This window comes from Erpetoichthys calabaricus, chromosome 3 (genome assembly GCF_900747795.2).
Source record: "Erpetoichthys calabaricus chromosome 3, fErpCal1.3, whole genome shotgun sequence".
NCBI classification, from domain to species: Eukaryota; Metazoa; Chordata; class Cladistia; order Polypteriformes; family Polypteridae; genus Erpetoichthys; species Erpetoichthys calabaricus.
The window spans coordinates 50,993,039-51,015,424 of record NC_041396.2 but is presented as its reverse complement, the minus strand read 5'-3'; the positions used below and the strand labels follow the sequence as shown (position 1 = coordinate 51,015,424).

Genomic DNA, 22,386 nt, shown 5'->3' with positions numbered 1-22,386 from the left:
CTTTCACCTTGCTTCAAGTAATCTTAATATACAGTAATATATGAGCTTTTGTACTGGAAAAATAACAATGATGGCTACACATAAAATAATAAATGTTAGATGTAAGCCATGTATATACCCACATTTGATTGTATGCAGCCAACTACAAACCTTTTTAACAACTAATTAAGTAGTTTACTTGTTTGATTATTTATGTAGTTATTTCCAGTAACATAGTCCTCTAACACAAAAAGGTCTTCTCTGTGTCAATTAAAGAAAGCCATGAAAACTTTTGTTAATGTACTTGTGACAAACAGCATTTGCGTGCTATCTGAATATACAGTAAGCATCCATCCATCCATCCATTTTCCAACCCGCTGAATCCGAACACAGGGTCACGGGGTCTGCTGGAGCCAATCTCAGCCAACACAGAACCAATCCCGGGCAGGGCGCCAGTCCACCACAGGGCACACCCACACACCAAGCACACACTAGGGCCAATTTAGAATCGCCAATCCACCTAACCTGCTTGTCTTTGGACTGTGGGAGGAAACCGGAGCACCCGGAGGAAACCCACGCAGACACGGGGAGAACATGCAAACTCCACACAGGGAGGACCTGGGAAGCGAACCCAGGTCTCCTTACTGTGAGGCAGCAGCACTACCACTGCGCCACCGTGCCGCCCCATACAGTAAGTAAGTGTTCCAAAATTTGCCATTTGAGTGATATCATTCTTTCTGCATATTAAACAAAAAAACATTTTTCTGTTCTTGTTACGGTATTTACAAAATATTACATTTACGCTTCCCATTCTATTTGTTAGGTCTGCACATTAGAAAAGAGGCAATGTTCATTTTTCCATTTCCTCAACTGTCTTTTTTGTTCCATTGAAAAACACATTGTATGCTAGCTGATGTCGTAGAACGAATGAAATGTGGTGAAAATTGCCAATATTTTTCTCTTTGACTCTTTCTCCAGATTCAGCATGTAATGATACTAACTTTGGTCTTGGAGCAGAAGATGCCATTTCAATTTCCAATAATTGCCCTCCGGGTCAAACTGGAACAATAACTGCAATGTGCATTAATAAAAGTTGGCAACCAACCCTGACAAATTGTACTTTAAGTGTTATCCAGGATATTTTGATTACTTCTCAGGTAAATTGTTTGTTTCCATTTTTTGTTAGCTGTATTCATCTAATATCAGTGTCATGGTGTTATTTGTGTACTGTATTTAGCAAAGTATACATAGAAGTTAGACTCTAGCTCTGCAATGAGAGTGTCAATGATTTTATTAATTTTTGCTCCTTTTGTGGCAGACTTGAATAAGCAATAATCTCATGTTTTTGTCATTCCTCATATCTTATACTTACTGCTGTAGTTCTTTATAAACCCTCCTTGTATTAATTTATATTTTACAGTACTGTTGCAGGGATGTACTGTTTATTATGTTATGTGAAAATTGTAAAATGTAACTAATAGTAGTTTGTGAAACTATACAAAACGTTCTTTATTTCATTTTTCATTTTATGTACAGATAGTGTGTCTAGGACTCAGGCAACACAGTTCTTGAGACCTGGATTTGATTACTGGACACTGTCATGATCTTGTAGCATTTGAATGATGCTTTATTCTCTTCATTAGCAGTTTTATTGTGACAATACTGATCCTTTAAACCTCTTTGAGTAATTTTAGTTTTTGTTTGTTTGTATGTTTGTTTCTTTGTTTTTCAAAGATGTTGAGTTATGGTTTTTTGTTTCAGAGGCAAGTCAGATTTGCTACCATAGATGCATCATAACCCAAGGTCGTCATTCAAGTGCATTTTCGTGTGTTATTTTGACATTCTCCCCTGACTGTTTTTCCCCTGACATCTGCACGTTGTTTTCATGAAGTGTTTTTCAATTTATAATCATAAAAGAATATCTTTTTTGTTTCAATTATATTAATAATGCATGTTATTTCAGGGCGGCATGGTGGCGCAGTGGGTAGCACTGCTGTCTCACAGTTAGGAGACCCGGATTTGCTTCCCGGGTCCTCCCTGCGTGGAGTTTGCATATTCTCCCCGTGTCTGCGTGGGTTTCCTCCGGGTGCTCCGGTTTCCTCCCACAGTCCAAAGACAAGCAGGTTAAGTGCATTGGCGATTCTAAATTGTCCCCAGTGTGTCTTGGAGTATGTGTGTGTGTGCACCCTATGGTGGGCTGGCGCCCTGCCCAGGGTTTGTTTTCTGCCTTGCGCCCTGTGTTGACTGGGATTGGCTCCAGCAGACCCCCGTGACCCTGTAGTTAGGATATAGCAGGTTGGATAATGGATGGATGGATGTTATTTCACTATATCCCTCAAGACACTCAAGGGCACATTGTAAGATAAAACCTTTCAAATGCATAGCATGAAAAAGTAAATACAATTAAACATTTATATATTACAATTACAAATAAGATAAATATAAGAAATTAGATATTAAACCTGATAATCTATAGCAGGGAGAAGGTATGTTTGAATAGGTGAGTTTTAAGCTGCTTTATTAAGAATAAAATTAATCGAGAGTCTGAATATAAAATATTAGAGAATTCCACAGCTGAGAAGCAATTTATGATAAAAGACGGCCTTCATAGAGGACAGGTGAAAAGCTGGGACAACAAGAAGGCCAGAAGGAAAGATCTTATATTACAGTATGTGGGTGGCCAGCTGGTAAAAGTAAATCTCATAATCAGTTTGGTATTTAACTGTAAACCAGTTAATTTTATAAGGAATAGGGATGCTGTGATCACAGACCTTAGTCTGATTAAGTCAGCATGCAGCAGAATCATTAAGACCTCAAACACCACTAACCACAACCTTTAAAGAAACAATAACAACTAAAAGGAAGGGAGTAAAGCTTTAATTAAATAAAAGAGTCCAAAATAGACAAAGGAAGGGGAATAATTAACTACAAAATCAATAAAAAGATGCTAAGAAGAATAAATAAAAATGGAATTCAAATTAAGAATAATAAATCATAAATCCAAGATATTGAAGTCTTGTTATGCTTAATTGTCATCTATATTGGGGGAAATCTGCAACACAGACAGAAAACTTAAAGGATGAACAACACCATAACCATAAGAAAGGCAGGCGGATAATAAACTGTAACGCTTAAAGGGACAGAAGTAAAAGAAAGCAGAACTGCATACTCCAGTACACAGGTATTCCTATGAGTTTGATTCTCTGGTAGTACTGGACATTTAGCTTGAAAATCTTCAGTTTCAAATTTGGACAAAAATCTGAATATGGCACACTCTTTGATCAGTATTGGCCACCTGAAAGAACAAAATTACATAATCAAATTAGCTGCTTTATGACACTTCCCATAATCTTGGGGGTTTTCTCCAGATACATTGGTTCACTTCCACAAGTGAAAGACCACAGTGTCTTAGGTTAATAAGAAACGATACTTTTTCATACATGATGTGAATGAATATAAGTGTTACAAAGTATTACCTGCCTTTGACATGTGTTACATTCAAAGTTATTTGCGTTCCATCTGTGGTTACAATAATGGCTTGAGCCCTCTGCCACCTGTAATGTGATATGGGTGCCTGATATATCACATTTAATTGTAAACACTATGAAAAAGTTATTTAAAAACCAGTTAACATCACAAGATTAAGTACTTCATTGAAAGTATATTAATAAAATTTGGGGAAGTAAAGTCAAATAAACATTTAAAGTAATCTCAAGGCAGAAGGAGGCTTAAAGAATGATAGTTTTAAGAATTTATTAAAGCAAATACAAACCTTTATACATATTTGGTTGCTTAAAAGAAAACAGTTTAACTTATAGGATGGCAGTTCTATTGCTGTAGTCTCACAAACTGCTTCTTCTCCCCATTTATTACTAACTGTTGGTTTCCCAAACCTCAAAAACATGCTTGACTTCAAAAAGTAGGCCTCAAGACTTATATAAGACCTAAAAGCAAAATAACCCTGGCCTCAGACTTGAGAAGTAGGAGAAGAGCCAAATTAACAAGTGAGAGGAGAAACGGTTTTAAACTCCTGGAACAAATAACAAAACCAAGCTATATAATTAATAAAGATTTTATTACCATAAAAATCAAGACCAAAATATATCAAAAAGATTGCCTTTGTTTTGGTTTTGCCACATGTAGAATTAGCCTGAAGCATTTTTGTTCAATCTGCATGGAATGTTTTTATCATAATTAATATTTATTGCTTTGTGTGTGACATCATTGCAGCACTTTTTTTTTGGTCATGGCTATATAGCAACTGAATTGTTGGAGCCCACATAAGGCCGGGGTTTTTCAGCTTAGACCTGAAGCTCCCCTGTGACTGCAAGTTTTTCGTCCCACTCAGTTTCTTCCTTTGTTTGTATCCATCCATCCATCCATCCTCTTCTGCTTATCCGAGGTCGGGTCGCGGGGGCAGCAGCTTGAGCAGAGATACCCAGACTTCCCTCTCCCCAGCCACTTCTTCTAGCTCTTCCAGGAGAATCCCGAGGCATTCCCAGGCTGGCCGGGAGACATAGTCCCTCCAGCGTGTCCTGGGTCTTCCCCGGGGCCTCCTCCCGGTTGGACGTGCCCAGAACACCTCACCAGGGAAGCGTCCAGGAGGCATCCTGATCAGATGCCCGAGCCAACTCATCTGACTCCTCTCGATGCGGAGGAGCAGCGGCTCTACTCTGAGCCCCTCCCGGATGACTGAGCTTCTCACCCGATCTTTAAGGGAGATCCCAGACACCCTGCGGAGGAAACTCATTTCAGCTGCTTGTATTCGCGATCTCGTTCTTTTGGTCACTACCCATAGCTCATGACCATAGGTGAGGGTAGGAACATAGATCGACTGGTAAATTGAGAGTTTTGCCTTACAACTCAGCTCCTTTTTCACCACGACAGACCGATGTAGAGCCTGCATCACTGCGGACGTCTCACCGATCCGCCTGTCGATCTCACGCTCCATTCTTTCTTCACTCGTGAACAAGACCCCAAGATACATGAACTCCTCCACTTGAGGCAGGATCTCGCTCCCAACCCTGAGAGGGCATTTCACCCTTTTCCGGCTGAGGACCATGGTCTCGGATTTGGAGGTGCTGATTCCCATCCCAGCCGCTTCACACTCAGCTGCGAACCGATCCAGAGAGAGCTGAAGATCACGGCCTGATGAAGCAAACAGGACAACATCATCTGCAAAAAGCAGTGACCCAATCCTGAGTCCACCAAGCCGGACCCCCTCAACACCCTGGCTGCGCCTAGAAATTCTGTCCATAAATGTTATGAACAGAATCGGTGACAAAGGGCAGCCCTGGCGGAGTCCAACTCTCACTGGAAACGGGTTCGACTTACTGCCGGCAATGCGGACCAAGCTCTGACACTGGATGTACAGGGACCGAACAGCCCTTATCAGGGGGTCTGGTACCCTATACTCCCGGAGCACCCCCCACAGGATTCCCCGAGGAACACGGTCAAACGCCTTTTCCAAGTCCACAAAACACATGTAGACTGGTTGGGCGAACTCCCATGCACCCTCCAGGACCCTGCTAAGGGTGTAGAGCTGGTCCACTGTTCCGCGACCAGGACGAAAACCACACTGTTCCTCCTGAATCCGAGGTTCAACTATCCGACGGACCCTCCTCTCCAGAACCCCCGAATAGACTTTTCCAGGGAGGCTGAGGAGTGTGATTCCTCTGTAGTTGGAACACACCCTCCGGTCCCCCTTCTTAAAGAGGGGGACCACCACCCCAGTCTGCCAATCCAGAGGCACTGTCCCTGATGTCCACGCGATGTTGCAGAGACGTGTCAACCAAGACAGCCCTACAACATCCAGAGCCTTGAGGAACTCCGGGCGTATCTCATCCACCCCCGGGGCCCTGCCACCAAGGAGTTTTTTGACCACCTCGGTGACCTCAGTCCCAGAGATGGGGGAGCCCACCTCCGAGTCCCCAGGCTCTGCTTCCTCATTGGAAGGCATATTAGTGGGATTGAGGAGGTCTTCGAAGTACTCCCCCCACCGACCCACAACGTCCCGAGTCGAGGTCAGCAGCGCACCATCCCCACCATACACAGTGTTGACACTGCACTGCTTCCCCCTCCTGAGACGCCGGACGGTGGACCAGAATCTCCTCGAAGCCGTCCAAAAGTCGTTCTCCATGGCCTCCCCAAACTCCTGCCATGCCCGAGTTTTTGCCTCAGCAACCACCGAAGCCGCATTCCGCTTGGCCCGCCGGTACCTATCAGCTGCCTCCAGAGTCCCACAGGACAAAAGGGACTGGTAGGACTCCTTCTTTAGCTTGACGGCATCCTTCACCGCCGGTGTCCACCAATGGGTTCGGGGATTGCCGCCACGACAGGCACCGACTACCTTACGGCCACAACTCCGGTCAGCCGCCTCAACAATAGAGGCACGGAACATGGCCCATTCGGACTCAATGTCCCCCACCTCCCTCGGGACGTGGTCGAAGTTCTGCCGGAGGTGGGAGTTGAAGCTACTTCTGACAGGGGGCTCTGCCAGACGTTCTCAGGAGACCCTCACAACACGTTTGGGCCTACCCGGCCTGACCGGCATCCTCCCCCACCATCGAAGCCAACTCACCACCAGGTGGTGATCAGTTGACAGCTCCGCCCCCTCTTCACCCGAGTGTCCAAGACATGTGGCCGCAAGTCCGACGACACGACCACAAAGTCGATCATCGAACTGAGGCCTAGGGTGTCCTGGTGCCAAGTGCACATATGAACACCCCTATGCTTGAACATGGTGTTCGTTATGGACAATCCGTGACGAGCACAGAAGTCCAATAACAAAACACCACTCGGGTTCAGATCGGGGGGGGCCATTCCTCCCAATCACGCCCTTCCAGGTCTCAGTGTCATTGCCCACGTGAGCATTGAAGTCTCCCAGCAGTACAAGGGAGTCCCCAGAAGGTATGCCCTCTAGCACCCCCTCCAGGGACTCCAAAAAGGGTGGGTACTGTGAACTGCTGTTCGGTGCATACGCACAAACAACAGTTAGGACCCGTCCCCCCACCCGAAGGCGGAGGGAGGCTACCCTCTCGTCCACCGGGGTAAACCCCAATGTACAGGCTCCAAGTTGGGGGGGCAATAAGTATGCCCACACCCGCTTGGTGCCTCCCACCGGGGGCAACTCCAGAGTGGTACAGAGTCCAGCCCCTCTCAAGGAGATTGGTTCCAGAGTCCAAGCTGTGCGTCGAGGTGAGCCCGACTATATCTGGCCAGAACCTTTCAAACTCGCACACTAGCTCAGGCTCCTTCCCCTTCAGAGAGGTGACATTCCACATCTCAAGAGCCAGCTTCTGTAGCAAAGGATCCGACCGCCAAAGTCCCCGCTTTCGGCCACCACCCAACTCACACTGCACCCGACCTCCTTGGCCCCTCCCATAGGTGGTGAGCCCATGGGAAGGGGAACCCATGTTGCCTCTTCGGGCTGTGCCCAGCCGAGCCCCATGGGTGCAAGCCCAGCCACCAGGCGCTCGCCATTGAGCCCCACCTCCAGGCCTGGCTCCAGAGGGGGGCCCCAGTGACCCACGTCCGGGCAAGGGAAAACGTCGTCCAAAGTTTTTATTCATCATAGGAACCGGGCGCTCTGGTTTCCTCCCACAGTCCAAAGACATGCAGGTTAGGTGGATTGGCGATTCTAAATTGGCCCTAGTGTGTGCTTGGTGTGTGGGTGTGTTTGTGTGTGTCTTGTGGTGGGTTGGCACCCTGCCCAGGATTGGTTCCTGCCTTGTGCCCTGTGTTGGCTAGGATTGGCTCCAGCAGACCCTCGTGACCCTGTGTTCGGATTCAGCGGGTTGGATAATGGATGGATGGATGAATTCATTATCTTTCTTGCTGCTTAATATTTTGTTCTTTGTTAAGGTTCAGGTTATTTAAGCCATTATTTTCTAATTCTCTCTTCTGTCCTTTACTATACATTTTTATTTACACCTGTGTCTTCCTTGCTGATCATTCAGAAAGAATTGACAGAGAACACAGAAAGAAGTGAATTAATAAAAAATGTTTTTAAACAGAGTTAGGCATTTAAAGCTATAGCAAAACAAATCTTAATTTCTTATAAATAATATAACTCTCACACTACTGCCCTTTTCCTAAAGCAAAATAAGATCAGCTAATTTAAAAGAGATAAATTAATTCCACATTGTGGTCCCCAGGACAGAACTTAAAAAAACCCTCATGTAAGCTACTGACATTGCTACACATTATATAAAATGTCAGCACACTATTTATAATGTTAAGAATGTAGTGAAAATTCTTTAAAAATTTCAAACTTTTACTTAGAGATGCATATAGTGAAAATATATTAGGCTTGTTTATGACCCCTCTTATTTTAATTTCCAGTATCCTGACTCATGTCTGTTTCCTCACCTTAATTGTGCCTGCTGCTAAAAAGATTTTCTATTTTCTGATGTTTATCTCAGACTGTTTTTATGTGTGCATGTGATTCTTTTGACATGTTCACTACATTTGACAAATAACTTTACCGAAGAGGACATTTTGAGCTAGATGCTGGAAGTAAAAGAGCTATCTCTATGATTTTAAGGGATCTCAGACAATTGTTCCTCATGAATAGTCCTGTTTGACTTTATGTGAACCTTTCCTTTTAATAAGCTTAAGTAGCATACATTCATTGATCCTTGTGTACAATGTAAGCTAACCTTTTAAACTAACTAGAGGCCAGCAACTTAACATTTCTTATACTGATCAATCCTTGAAATCTGCTTTAAGAATTTTTGCCCATTCTTTCTAAGAAACGTTTTCCAGTAGCAACTAGTCTTGCATAAAGTGCCTCCTTCCTTGTCATTCATATATCTATTGGGTTCAAATTTAGAATTAAACTTGACCATTCCAAACCATAAAATGTATTCCTTTTCCAGCAAGTTTATGTCATAGAATACAGACCTACATCATCTTTTAAGGAAGGAACACTAGACCCCACCGGTATCCATTAACAAGCAGCAAGTAATTATTATTTACTTATTTCTTGTTTAAGAGAATATGCTAAATGGTAAGTGATGATAATTTGTCAGAGATACTAACAGCAAAGCTAGTATATGCAATTCAAAAAATGGAACAGAAGAGCAAACTAGCTTTGAAATATCTAATTCATTATACTGTTTAAAACATTTAATTCTTTCAGTATAAATATGACGTTTACGTAGGGTAGCTAAGAATGTAGCAGAAAACAAGGAGTAATAGAAACTGCATAGTATGATACTCCACTATCAGTCTAGGTTTGTCTACAAAATAAATGTCTGAGTGACTTAAGCTAATTGGGTGGGTACTTAACAAAGTAATAAAAGAGATTTATGTTTTTCCACCATAAGATTATGTTCCACGGAGAGAAGAAGCAATTTGTCCAACTTGAATACAGTCAAGGAGACAGTGAAATGTAATTAAAACCAATACATACAATAAAAATAACTTCACTGATGAACTAGGAAAACAGAATAAAGCAAGCACTAATGTATCCTATATACCTGCTACAACAACTGTAATAGGAGCAGGTTTTACTAAAGGGATCAACTCTAAAACTAACAAATCATTAGCTTTGAATTGCTAATAACAAAAAACTCAATTTTCAACACTAGTTTTTATTTTCCTCAGAATTAAAGTATTTGTTGGTCCAGGTATTGTAATTATGAAGTATGCAGTGATATGTAAATATTAGTTTGTTCAGCATGGCATATAGGCTATAAATCTTTCAAATCTTAAAAAGTCAGAAGTTTTGAACATGGTTATAATCATGTGTTTAAAAACAAAGTTGTATAGGAGCTGGGGAGGAGCTGCATTAGCCTTCATTTGCAAAAAGAAAAATACTGTTGGTAAAGGTAATTTCCATAATGAAAAATCTATATATACAACATATATATTGATGAAATGGTAAGCAGTAAAGTACCAGAGGTTTAAATTTATAGTTTAGGTTTGCAAAAACTGAAAAAAAGGAAATTTCAGAATATTAGAAATGGGCCTTCTTCCAGAAACAATTGATAGGTTGCAACCAACAGATATTCTGCAGCAATTAAAGTAAATTAAGCCTTGCAAGTTGAAGCAAACAATTTGCACAGGTGTCCCAACTTCTGTTGGTTCCTTAAAAACCCTGTGTCTGTGTTAAACCAGAGGTGGAACAGACTGTGCTACAACACTCTCTGAAGTACTACTTCACTGGATAATATTCCAGTGATAATGGCAAGAAAGTGGAAATTAACAAATGAAATGTGACAGAGCATTATTACCCTTAGAAGTGTAGGTCTTTCATTTAGAGAAATTGCTAAAAAAATCAAAGTGTCAGTGAGTACGGTGTCCTACACAATCCAAAGTGCAAGAAGCCAATTGGGAGACAAGTTTCTCAGGGTCAACAGCTTGTGTGACAGCTTCAACCACAGCTTAACAGTGGTTGAAAACAAAACAATTCTTAGTTTCTGCTGTGAAGGAGACTTTGTTCTGCAGGCTTGACAGGGCAAGTAGCACTAAGAAAGCCATTCCTTAAAGGACAAAATAGGGCCTTGAAATACCAGCTGTGGACTACTGCAGACTGGAAGAAAGTCTTATGGACCGATAAATCAAAATTTGAAATTTTCGGTTCATCATGCAGGGTGTTTGTACACCATTAAGTTGGTGAAAGGATGGTTCCTCTGTGTGTGAAACCATCTGTCAAACATGGAGGCGGAAGTGTGATGGTCTGTGATTCTTTTGCTGGGGGCAGAGTTGGTGATTTGCATAGAGTGACTGGCATTCTGAAACAAAAGGGTTGCCACAGTTTGGCTGTTATATCAGCAAAAAGTGGCTACTTTGATGAATCAAAAATTTGAATAAAATTTTGTAAACTTAATGATTTCTTGACTTATTTTTTTTAATTTCCATTGTTTCTTCTATGCCTTGATTTCATGAAACAGGAATGTTTTACTCTAGGGCAATCGAATGTAGCATGCTTAAGAGTAAGCAACTCTAGTAAACCAATAATATTAGCCCATAATAAAAAATAGCAAGTATTGTATACAGAAAGATACTCAGTTAGTTACACAGTACTTCTAATACATCTTATTAACTTAACAGCAGTATAACTGAGGCCCATTTTCTTAAGAAACTGTAACACAGCTACTTAAAAGTAATTTTAGAAAAAAATGTTTCAGCTATTTAGCCTTTAATAATGTGTTTCTGGCTTTCTTTTAATTTTTTATCTACTTATTTTTCCATTTAGAAAACACTGTGTTGCAATGATTCAGAGTATAGTGACTAGCCTTTTTATTTTCAGTGTAGGTAACAGATTAACATTTGGAATATAGCTGTATTAAATGTAGAGCTGTTAAAATGTGTTATAAATGTGCAAATGTTCTCTTTTTGTAAATTCAACAGTATATTTGACTGATATCAGATACGTATTTGCATAAATTGGTTAATTCTACATAAGTAAATTTATTTGTCAGGTCTATAAATAGTGTTTGTTGCTTACTGTGCTGACTTTTTTATTGTGTTTCAGAATGATATACAGAATACTGCACAACTACAAGCTAAGTTGCCAGCTTTAATTGAGCTACTGAATGTATCAATAGCAAACAATAGCCAAGAAGTCACAGCGTCATTTGGAACTATTTCATCTGTTGTTCAGACACTTGAAATTTTCTCACAGGCAGTGAAAAGCATAACCGTCAGTAGTGCCGAAATGAGTGTAAGTACACACTGGAGTTTTTATATAAAATTTGACAACCATTTAGTTAAATGTTAAAGTGCTGAAGAAATGGTGATGCTGATATATGGTAGATATTAGAAACAATCTGTTATATGCAGAGTCAAATGATGAACATACATTTTGATCATTTAATTTTTTATAAGATAACCAGTTTTAATTGACATGCCTGTAATCCCATGCAGGACACTGAGAAATATGAAAGGGGATTGTTAAAATTGGTGGGCCCTAGAGAGTAAAATTCTTAATTTTGTATTTCTACATTAATTTTATATTTGTACATTTTACAAACTATCACCAAAGTCAAGTTGTACAACTTGTTTTTATTTTTATAATTTTTAGTATTCTAGCTTAACACTTCAAACATGTTTTTAGCAATTCAAATGAAACATTTGTCCAGGTGTGTGTTTAGTTGCCTGTTCATGCTTGTATTTCCCACCTTAATCTTCCTTACAGGGTCATTATGGCTTTCTAAGAAGTCCCAAGTTTGCTGCTTGCATTTCCTTATCTCCTGTGTCAATCAGTGGTGCTCTTAAGATTCAGTAAATTAAAATAGAGCACACTGTGATGAGCTGTTAAACTGTCCAAGGCTGCACCTACCTTGTTCTCAATGCTTCTGCATAAGCTATGGATCCCGAGACCTTGGCCTGGCTTAAGCAGATTGCCAATTGTGAAATGTTATGTGAAAGTTATTAAAATTATTGAGAAAAATACATAAAGCAGGGCTCTAAAAATAAAAATAATAAAAATTACCACACTTTCTTTTAATCTGCTACAAAATACCGATATTTCAAACATGTCTGAAAACAGCCTTGGCACAGTATTTGAATAGCATCAGTCTGTCTTATATAAAAATATTTGACTGAAACAAGGTGAAAGTGATGATTATAATTAATTAGCTGTGTTTGCCAGCATTGCCCAGGCTGAACATTTTTACTTTTATAATTGTATGAACAAGCTGCATACTGTTCTTTGTGAGAGAAGCAATTTGACTGCAGATATCTGGTTATAGACAGACTCACCAGGAACTGCTGCCATTTGTAAAGGAAGGGGTCATTTACCGGTAATAAGATATTTAAATACACATTCTTTATCATTTACTACATTCACATCCAGTTAAAATTTCCCAATATGTCCAAAAACTGATTTACAGTGAAAAGGACAGTACTTGTGTGCCAAATTTCAAGTCAACAAAGATGTGCATAAAAAGCTAAGAAAAAGATTGTTCTCTATTCAGAGATTATTAGATCATGGAACAAGGGGAAAATAAACTTGTACAAATTTTAATTTTTTTCTTTTTATTTTTAATGTGTCTCTAAAGTGTTATGGAGTACCTAAGAAAACTATTTGAGGTTCATTCTAGTCTCAGACATATATTTTCAGTGCATTTTCAACTAATGTATAGAAGTTACAAGCTTTAAAAATGTGTTCAATTCTTTCTTTCCTTACTTTTTGTAATAATTGTCTCAAATGCTGGTAAAAGAGTGCATTTTAAAATGAGGAAAATCATATTTGGCTACAAGAGCAGAAGTTGTCATAATGATAGATTAAAACTTTAGACCAATGATTTAATGCAATTTAACATATTGGACATTTCGTTACATTTTTAACTATGATCCTCAAATAAACACCCATAAGAAAAAAGTATTTTGTGACAAAGTACTCTTTTACTCCAGTTGTTTCCATTATAAATATTCAGTAATCAGTTTAGGTAATACTTTTGAAAAGTAAAGGCGCTTGTAATTGATAAATATTTTTAGAACTAAAATTTTGTTTGGTGAAAGGGTAATTAAGCTATGGGATGGAAAGTTTTTATTCATTGTTGAACTATTTATTATTTTGTTAGAAATTAACTTTATTGAATCTTCCTTTTGCATTCATGTGTTTGAAATACAAGGATTGTGTTTTACTTCCTTTATAGATCATTTTGTAAATGTATAGCTTTTTTTGCACTTACAAAAATGTTTAAGAAACTCTCCAAAGACCCAATATGAGATGAAGAGTTAAACTGAGTACATTTTCAAATATTAATTATTTGCCTTTCTTTTTTTCATAGGGATTTATTCATACAGTGTCAGTTTTAATTTCACCAAATTCAACGACAACCTGGCAAACAATGAATAATAATAATGCAACCCAGAACTTTAGTTCCAATTTGCTCAAGAGTGTGGAAGCTTTTTCAAGTTCTTTTTCAATAACAAATGGTACTGATTTTAGTGTACAAACATCTGAACTGGATCTACGAGCCACAAAAGTCAATAACTCAAACTATAATGAAACTTTCACCAATTTTAATACGAGTGGCAGTGTATCTATTCTAAAAACAGCACTGGGAACTCATACAGAAACTGTCATTGTCAGCATTGTTTATGCTACACTTTCTGAAATACTCCCCAAGAATATTAACAGCAATTTTTCAGTAAATAGCATTGTCCTTACAACAACAGTAGTAAATACATCTGTTAACAATGTGGCACTAGGTTTTGGAACAAACAACAAATCACTAGGAAATCCTCAGTGTGTCTTCTGGAATTTCAATCTTAGTGGTTTAGGAGCTGGAGGGTGGGATACTTATGGCTGTTCTTTGAACAGTAATACTTCAGATTTAGTTACTTGCTCTTGTAATCACACAACTTCCTTTTCAATATTGATGTCACCAGAATACAATTTTTCTAAAGCACAGGATCAAATTTTAACTTACATTTCTGCTATTGGACTTGGAATATCAATGGGAAGTTTGGTCTTGTGTCTCATAATTGAAATCTTAGTGTGGCAGAGAGTAACCAAAAATAAAACCTCTTACATCCGACATGTTTGCATTGTAAACATTGCTATATCTCTGCTAATTGCTGATATTTGGTTCATCATAGGGTTTGTTATTAAAGCAGGTTTGCCCTCCTGCAGTGCAGCAGTCTTCTTTACACACTTTTTTTACCTGGCAATGTTCTTCTGGATGTTAAGTTTGGCTCTGCTGCTCTTTTTCCGAACAGTCATGGTTTTCAAAGACTTAGCAAAGTCCCACTTGATGGCTATTGCATTCTGTCTTGGATATGGCTGCCCTGTCATTATAGCAGTTGTTACAGTAGCCACTACTGCATCTGCAAAAGTTTACACAAGAGATAACGTATGTTGGCTCAACTGGAATGATTCAAAGGCTATGCTTGCTTTCATCATACCCGCCCTAGTCATCATTGCCATCAATATGGTCATTCTTCTTGTGGTTATCGTAAAACTACTCAGACCAAGTTTAGGAGTCAGACCTAGGGATGAAGAACGAAGCAATCTGAAGATAGTAGGAAGGAGCATTGCTATTTTAACACCATTTTTTGGCCTTACATGGGGATTTGGAATTGGAGTCGCTGTTGCACCAGGGAACTTTGGAATCAATGTTGTATTTGTAATACTCAATGCTTTCCAGGTAAAAAAAAAATGCATGCCACTTTGGAAACTTTATGGATTTAATTGTTTAGTCTCCAGTTTTCATTAAAAGCCAAAACAAAAAGTAATATAACTATCTAATAAGTCATGTAATTAAACATGCTGCTATTATAAAAATATATTCTGTTATTCAACAGGCATTTATTATTATGTTTACTATAATATGTATATATATATCAAGAGTACAAACTGAGGTAGATCATTGGTGCATAGATTTGTACTAGCATGTCTCATTAGCATTAGATTAGCACTAGCATGTCTCACAACTCTTAAGACAAGGGTTCAATTCACATATTGGTGATTCTACTGTTCCTGTATTTGTTAATGTTGGGATAAGCTGATGTTTCTCAACAACATACTACAAAGTGGGTTCAGAAGTAATAAATTTATTTTGAGCTAATGCCTTAATAGTTTTGTTAATCAAATGATGGTAATTTCACCATTTGGGTTTATTACTGTATTAGCTCAAACACTATACTGTATATAAGCAAATTAATAATTCCATAGCCAATTCATATTAGGTACAATATAAACAGAAAAATGGCTGGTAGCGAAAATTCAAACACAGCTTTCTTAATATACTATTTCAAGATCTCCATTTGAAGGTAACATTTTTACTCCATATGGGTTTATTAGTACTGTACAGGGAGATTCACTTGAAAGAGGCCCCGAATATTGTAACTCCAATTAGGATGAAGCAATCTGTACCAAAAAAAATATGCTATATACCTTGACGTATGTGTAATTGATTGCATTTCAAGCGATGCTGGAAGTTGTTTCCATGTTCTGCAAAACACATTTGGGTGCTCCATTTTCTCTTACATATCGGCAAGCGTCTCGGGTGGTAATAGCAGCAATTTCACGTTGGATGTTTTCCTTCAAATCTTCCACAGTGCAAGGCTTGTTCTGATAGACTTTTCCTTTGAGCATACCCCAAAGGAAAACGTCTGGTGGTATCAGATCCGGTGACTGTGGTGGCCAAAGCCCCTTTGAAATTACCCTGTTGCCGAAGGACTCAATTTCTACCATGCTCCTTGCCAATGTGTGACACGTTACTCCATCTTGCTGGAAGTAACTTTTCATTAACTCACAATCATTCAGTTGATTCTGACATTGCTTAAACGAATTGGTAACCCAATAGGTTTGCACCATGAAGACGTATTGCTCAGTAATATACACCACCACCCTGATGAGAAGTCGAGTGACTGAGTGAAGGGGTACCCAGAAGTTGCAAACTTGTAGTGGTACAAATAATTCCTCCTAATGGAAGCTGTTTGAATTATGCCCTACACACACAGAATCAAGTTTCATCTATTAAGTAACACAATGAATCCACTTCGGGGTCATGAGAGCTAGAGCCCATCTCAGCAGGAACTGGCCCTATGTAAAGTGCATTTTTATCACATAGTACACTTTCACACACCCATACTTATTTATATAATGAATATTTAGAATCACCAGTTAAGCTAACACACATGTCTCTGGGATATGGATGGAAATCCAGAGCACCTGAGATGAAAAATGCAGTAATTAGAACAAACTGAATATATCAGCATACAACACAGTATGAGAATTTTTCATTCATGTTTTAATTATGCTATTAATGCATTTTTAATCATTTTAACTCCCATCTGATACAGTATACAACTTTAGAAGAATTAGCTTATAATTCTAAGTATTGAAAGGTTTTCTGTTTTTTTCAGGTTTTATTTAGTGTTGTTTTCTGATAAGCATCATGCTAATTTTATAGTATTATACCTACTATTATTTTGCAGATTTCTTTGTCGGCATAGGGAGTATTTTATTATTTTCTGATTATCTTTTCTTTTAAAGGGCTTTTTCATCTTAGTGTTTGGAACTTTGCTTGATAGCAAGGTAAGTTGTAAAATAAAACCATATTACTGTGCTGTTGGACCAGAATGTGCTTTGTTTGGATATACTTTTGAATGTATTTTCCTTTAGAACATTTATTTAGAGTAACTCTAACAATTAAATGTTGCAGACAGAAGAGTACTGTATTACCATTTTGCAATAATATGATTTATTCATTAATAATGCATTAAAGGTTGATTTGAGCATGATAATACCATGAAATGAAGAGTGAAAGGCTGTGTTATTTATTGTTGTGAATTTTGTAATGGAAGCAAAGTTATTATTACAGGAAGGGTTGGTATGAGGGATCGCTAACTATTAGTCTCCAAAGGTCAGTAACCACAGGAAGGATTTGTTATCAAAATTCATAGCACAGTTGAAAGCCTAAATAGACAAACAGACCCTATTCAGAATTCTTAGTTAAAAGCAAACACAATGCACACGGTGTTTTCACAAAGCTAAAATAGTAAGCAGGCCACACATCACAGTGACAGCACTGTCTTTGTTTTTGCTTATTTTCTATTTTTATTTGTAATTTATAATATTCTTCTTTTAGATTCGTGAAGCTCTCTTTAGGACCCTCTCATTGTCAAGACTGAGCACATTCCAGACAAAGGTAAGTAAATATTTTGTTTCTTTATTTTAACATATAGTGAAATAAAATACAGTGAAGGAAACAAGAACTAACAAGAATTGTATTTTCTAATTATTTTGCTAAACATTTAGATTGGACAATATTACATATTTTATTTTCATGTACAATTAGGAAATTACAAATCAATTATCTTAAACATGTGTTATATAAAAATTCCATAGATATGACAAAAATGAAAAGCAGCATAGAGACTAGTTGAAAAGGGAATGAGCTTGGAAGATGTGGTGAAGTTTTTTGTTCAGGTTTAAACGACTCATAAATACTACTCATGAACCATTCTTATGGGGTCTTATTAATGGAAGAGATTATAAATAAAAGAAAAGTAGCTCTTCAGTATTTACGGTGTATGTGAAAGGGCAAATCAGTATATCTTTTGACAAGCAAGATCCTTTTCTAGATGGAGAAGACTGGTTTGCAGCCTCTCCGGTTCTTGTTTTACACTAGGACTGCCCAAATTGTGTCCTGTGGCCAAAAATTGGCCTGCTGAAACTTTCCCTTTGCCCTAGAAGACATCTTTCAAAAATGATGCATGTTGTAGATATTTTCCAAAACATGAATTTAAAACATGTTCTCTTGTGCCCAATAAGGTACAATATATTTTTGATCCGCTTCTGCATGTTTTTTTAAAGCAGCTCATCTGTTATCCAATTTCTCAATATGTTAACTTATGCAGAAATTGCACTGAGCAGTTGCTGCTTTTTGTACATGATATCTTGCTAGACACATTGGTGTACTGTACTTCATTAAATAACTAATTCATTCTTCTAGCCTGCTCGGATGGTGTGGTTAGTTTCCTATTAGTTCCCTACTGTTTCTTAACACCCTTTATCCATCCATCCATTATCCAACCCACTATATCCTAACGACAGGGTCACGGGGGTCTGCTGGAGCCAATCCCAGCCAACACAGGGCACAAGGCAGGAAACAAACCCTAGGCAGGGCACCAGCCCACTGCAGGGTGCGCACACAGACACACACACCAAGCACACACTATGGACAATTTAGGATTGCCAATGCACCTAACCTGCATGTCTTTGGACTGTGGGAGGAAACCCATGCAGACACGGGGAGAACATGCAAACTCCACACAGGGAGGACCCGGGAAGCGAACCTGGGTCTCCTAACTGTGAGGCAGCAGCACTACCCACTGCACCACCGTGCCGCCCCCCTTTATCCATACATGTGTTTTTTTTTTGTTCCTAGCCTCTGATTGGGGGATTTTGGTGGAATATAGGGGGCGGGGGGTGCCATTGGATTACATTGTTACCTACCTAATTGATTGATCACACATTAAATAGCCAGTTACAACAGCTATCTATTTAAATATCTGACAAATCAAATGCGGTGATTATAACACTCACATCTACACCAATGCACTTGGTAAGCTATCGTGCCAAGCATGCACCCTACAAATGTTGAAATTGTAATCCCCCACACTATGTGACTCTTCAGTTCCACCTGGGGGGGGGGGGTAAATGTTAACATTATTCAAAGTTATTGACTGTCTATATACCTGCATTGTTATCACTCTTTAATTTAGTATGCTGCTGCTGGAGTATGTGAGTTTCTTCTTGGGATTAATAAAGTATCTATCTATCTATCTATCTATCTATCTATCTATCTATCTATCTATCTATCTATCTATCTATCTATCTATCTATCTATCTATCTATCTATCTATCTATCTATCTATCTATCTATCTATCTATAAGCACAGCACTCAGACAGGGGATAAACAGTCCGACTCCCTAACGAAGAAGGAACATTTTAAAATTCTGTTTTGGGAAAACACAGTACAGCTACTATTAACACAATTGATTGGATTTGATATTACATTTTAGAGTTTATTAATGGCTTGCTTAATATAATGTCTTTTTTGCTGTTGTTTTTAGTGCTTAATACAATGTATATTATGCACTAATAATGCAGTCTATATGATTTGAGTGGCTGTGCATGGAAACCTACTAGTTCTGTCCAGTTTTTGTATGTAATTAGAGTAGTTTTGTATGTAATGAGAGTAATTAATTGGAATCCAAGGGAATTATTAACCAATCTGAAGGTTCACATATACAGGAGAGTGCTAGAAAAGCTACTTGCAATACACCAGCTATGATCTCAAGAAGATGAAAAGATGGAACATCAAGAGAGTATGTTAAATATGGTCTTCCACTGGTTGCTACTTTTTGTTAAAAGCCTTTTTAGTGTCTGCTGCATGTATGTGCCCTGATAAAGCTAAAATATTACATCATATTTACCTGCCACAAAATACTGTAACTTGGAATATTAAAGATATCTTGCAGGACACTGCAGAGCAATAGACACTGACAAAGAGAACTGTCAGAATTTTGTCTTACTTTTCAGTTGATGTAATCGTTGGTTATTCAGCTTGCTTGAGTTTTTTTACTGAATAAAACACATTTATTACTGAAACATAAGGTATATATAGTTTGATAAAACTTAAATCTATTTTGACATGTTCATCAATGACATATCAAGAATCCATGAATAGTCAAATCCTGTACAATAGACAACACCCTACCTGCCTTGCTTTAGGTCCTCAGCCTGCCTTGTGGTATACTGTACATTTTGGCTCACCAGCTTAATTTGCTAACTAAGCTGAATGCCTTTTTAACATAAATATCTGTAGACATTTAGTCAGTCCTTAAGGGAATATCATCAGTTAAAAAACATGATTTTAAGTTTTCTGATATTTAAAAGTTCATCATAATTTGATAATAGAAAGGCAGGTTTAAAAAACTTACCGATCATATGTTTAAGTGAAAAAAATGTTCAAATATTCATAATAAATAATGTACACACTTTGATTATTTGTTACTTTCTCCATTGCAGAGTACAAGTTTGGACAAACCATCCAACAGAGTTAATGAGAGTTTTACTCCCAGCTTTAACATCTTTGGTAAAAAGGGTAAGAAAAAATATTTGCAAATTACTGTGTAATTAATATTTTGAAAACTGTGTACTGGGATGACTGTCTAAGAAGAGGTAGCAGAAGTAGTATGAACTTTAAAGGGGCATTAAAAAGGGTGGCTGTCCAACAGAAGCTATTCAAAGAAAAATGACTCTACACTCTTACCTGGAGCAGATCCCTTTAGTACAATTTTGAACAGACAGTAATCACCAGAGAGGTGTATAAGGCTAAGTCGCATACTTACAATGGGTGCCACAGACATACTGTAGTTACTCCAAAAAACTGGAACTAAGTTAATGTTACTACAATTAAATGTACCTGAATTTTTGTCTCTTGTTTTTACAGGAAACTATAATATCTCTGATGCATCAAGGCAGTTTTCCTCGACTACATCAGATTCCAACAGCTACTCAGTTTTAAACTAAAAACATATGACTGGTTATTTTACATTTTTATGCTGCCATGGAATTCATTATAGAGTGCACACTTTGGAAAAAGAAACGTTTCATCCATGTAGTTTATTTTTTGGACAGTTTCATCTTCTTCTGGGCCCCTAAATATAAACATCAAGCCTGGCATGCAACAAATAATCTGTATTTGAGCAGCACCTTATTCATTTTCACAATATCAAAAACTATTTTTTGCTTTTAGCATAAATACAAGGATGCTATGAGTTCAGTGTTGTTGCATGGTTTACAAAACATAAATTTTGTACACTGTTGTGATTTTTTTAACAGTTTGTGCAAAACAAACATAATCTTATCATTCACCTTTCCACTTTATAGAAAATTCTAATATAGTGAACTTGTTTAGCCTGGAAATATTGTACATATTCAAACATAATCAGATATCTTTCTGTAGGCATGTATTGTTATGGGACAGTAATATTTAATCGTGCAAGTCAACATACTGCACTTACTTTATTACACTTCTTATTGTGAGCACATAATGTAATGTGTCTGTAAGTATTCTAAATTTTAATGTCAATTCTTTTCTTATTGTTGGGTGCTATATTTTGCAGTCATTTAAATGGGGTTTTTACATATGAGATATATGAAGCTTTAAGTGATGGTTACAATGAATGACACTTTTAAAATTTCTGACTAAAATAAGTATGTGTAAAAGGCTTTTTTTTGTTGGTATTTGGATCATTTGATTCTGTTTTTTTTGTTATACTTTTATCCTTCGTTTAAATTTTAAACAAAAGTCAAATCAATGCATGGATTTTAAAGTGATGACAAAAAGATATATTGCATCTTCTGAACAAGTGGTTTATTGAACAAGTTCGTTCATAAAACAATGCCTAAGCCTTATCAGCAACATGAATCAGCAGGATTCTTGGTTTATACAAACATAATCCTTCAGTACATGAAGGGAAATTTCATTTTACAATGTATGGAATGTTGCTGTTTGCGTAATTCTAATTAAAGTTATTACTGTATTTTATTTTTGTCATGTTTCTTTGATCCACTTTTATTAAAGTTTTCTGCATATGTATGTATATATGTATTATATTCCATGCTAACCATTTCCAGAGGTTGAAAAGTCTCACAAAAAAAATAAACTATAAATATGCATAAAATGTAAAACCATTATCTGTCAATATAATTGTTTCACTACTATTACGTTTTTCTAGAATCCACATGTAGCAATTGTGCTGCTGTCTTTAGTTTAACTCTTCAGCCCTTGCTTAAAGGCCTTTTTTGTAACTCTGCTGTATCCTCCCACTGATGTTTTCCTTTTTAGGTGTCCACTGTCAGTGTAACATGAAGCAGACTGTGTTCTCACCCTGGCTGGTCTTGGATAGCTAAGGTGCAAGTAAGG

General features: G+C 37.9%; 1 protein-coding gene across 2 annotated transcripts in view; it reads left to right on the top strand.

Annotated features, from left to right (window-relative positions):
- Nucleotides 1–21,677, top strand: part of LOC114643059 (adhesion G protein-coupled receptor F5-like) — a 140,081-nt gene extending 118,404 nt beyond the window's left edge. For both annotated transcript variants that reach the window (XM_028791762.2, XM_051925630.1), the window contains exons 18-24: nt 958–1,136; nt 11,462–11,650; nt 13,725–15,086; nt 16,940–16,981; nt 17,535–17,594; nt 20,484–20,559; nt 20,908–21,677. In XM_028791762.2, coding sequence (XP_028647595.1) covers nt 958–1,136; nt 11,462–11,650; nt 13,725–15,086; nt 16,940–16,981; nt 17,535–17,594; nt 20,484–20,559; nt 20,908–20,987 — 1,988 coding nt within the window. In that variant the 3' untranslated portion in view covers nt 20,988–21,677. The remainder of the gene's footprint in view (nt 1–957; nt 1,137–11,461; nt 11,651–13,724; nt 15,087–16,939; nt 16,982–17,534; nt 17,595–20,483; nt 20,560–20,907) is intronic.
- Nucleotides 21,678–22,386: the final 709 nt, after the last annotated feature.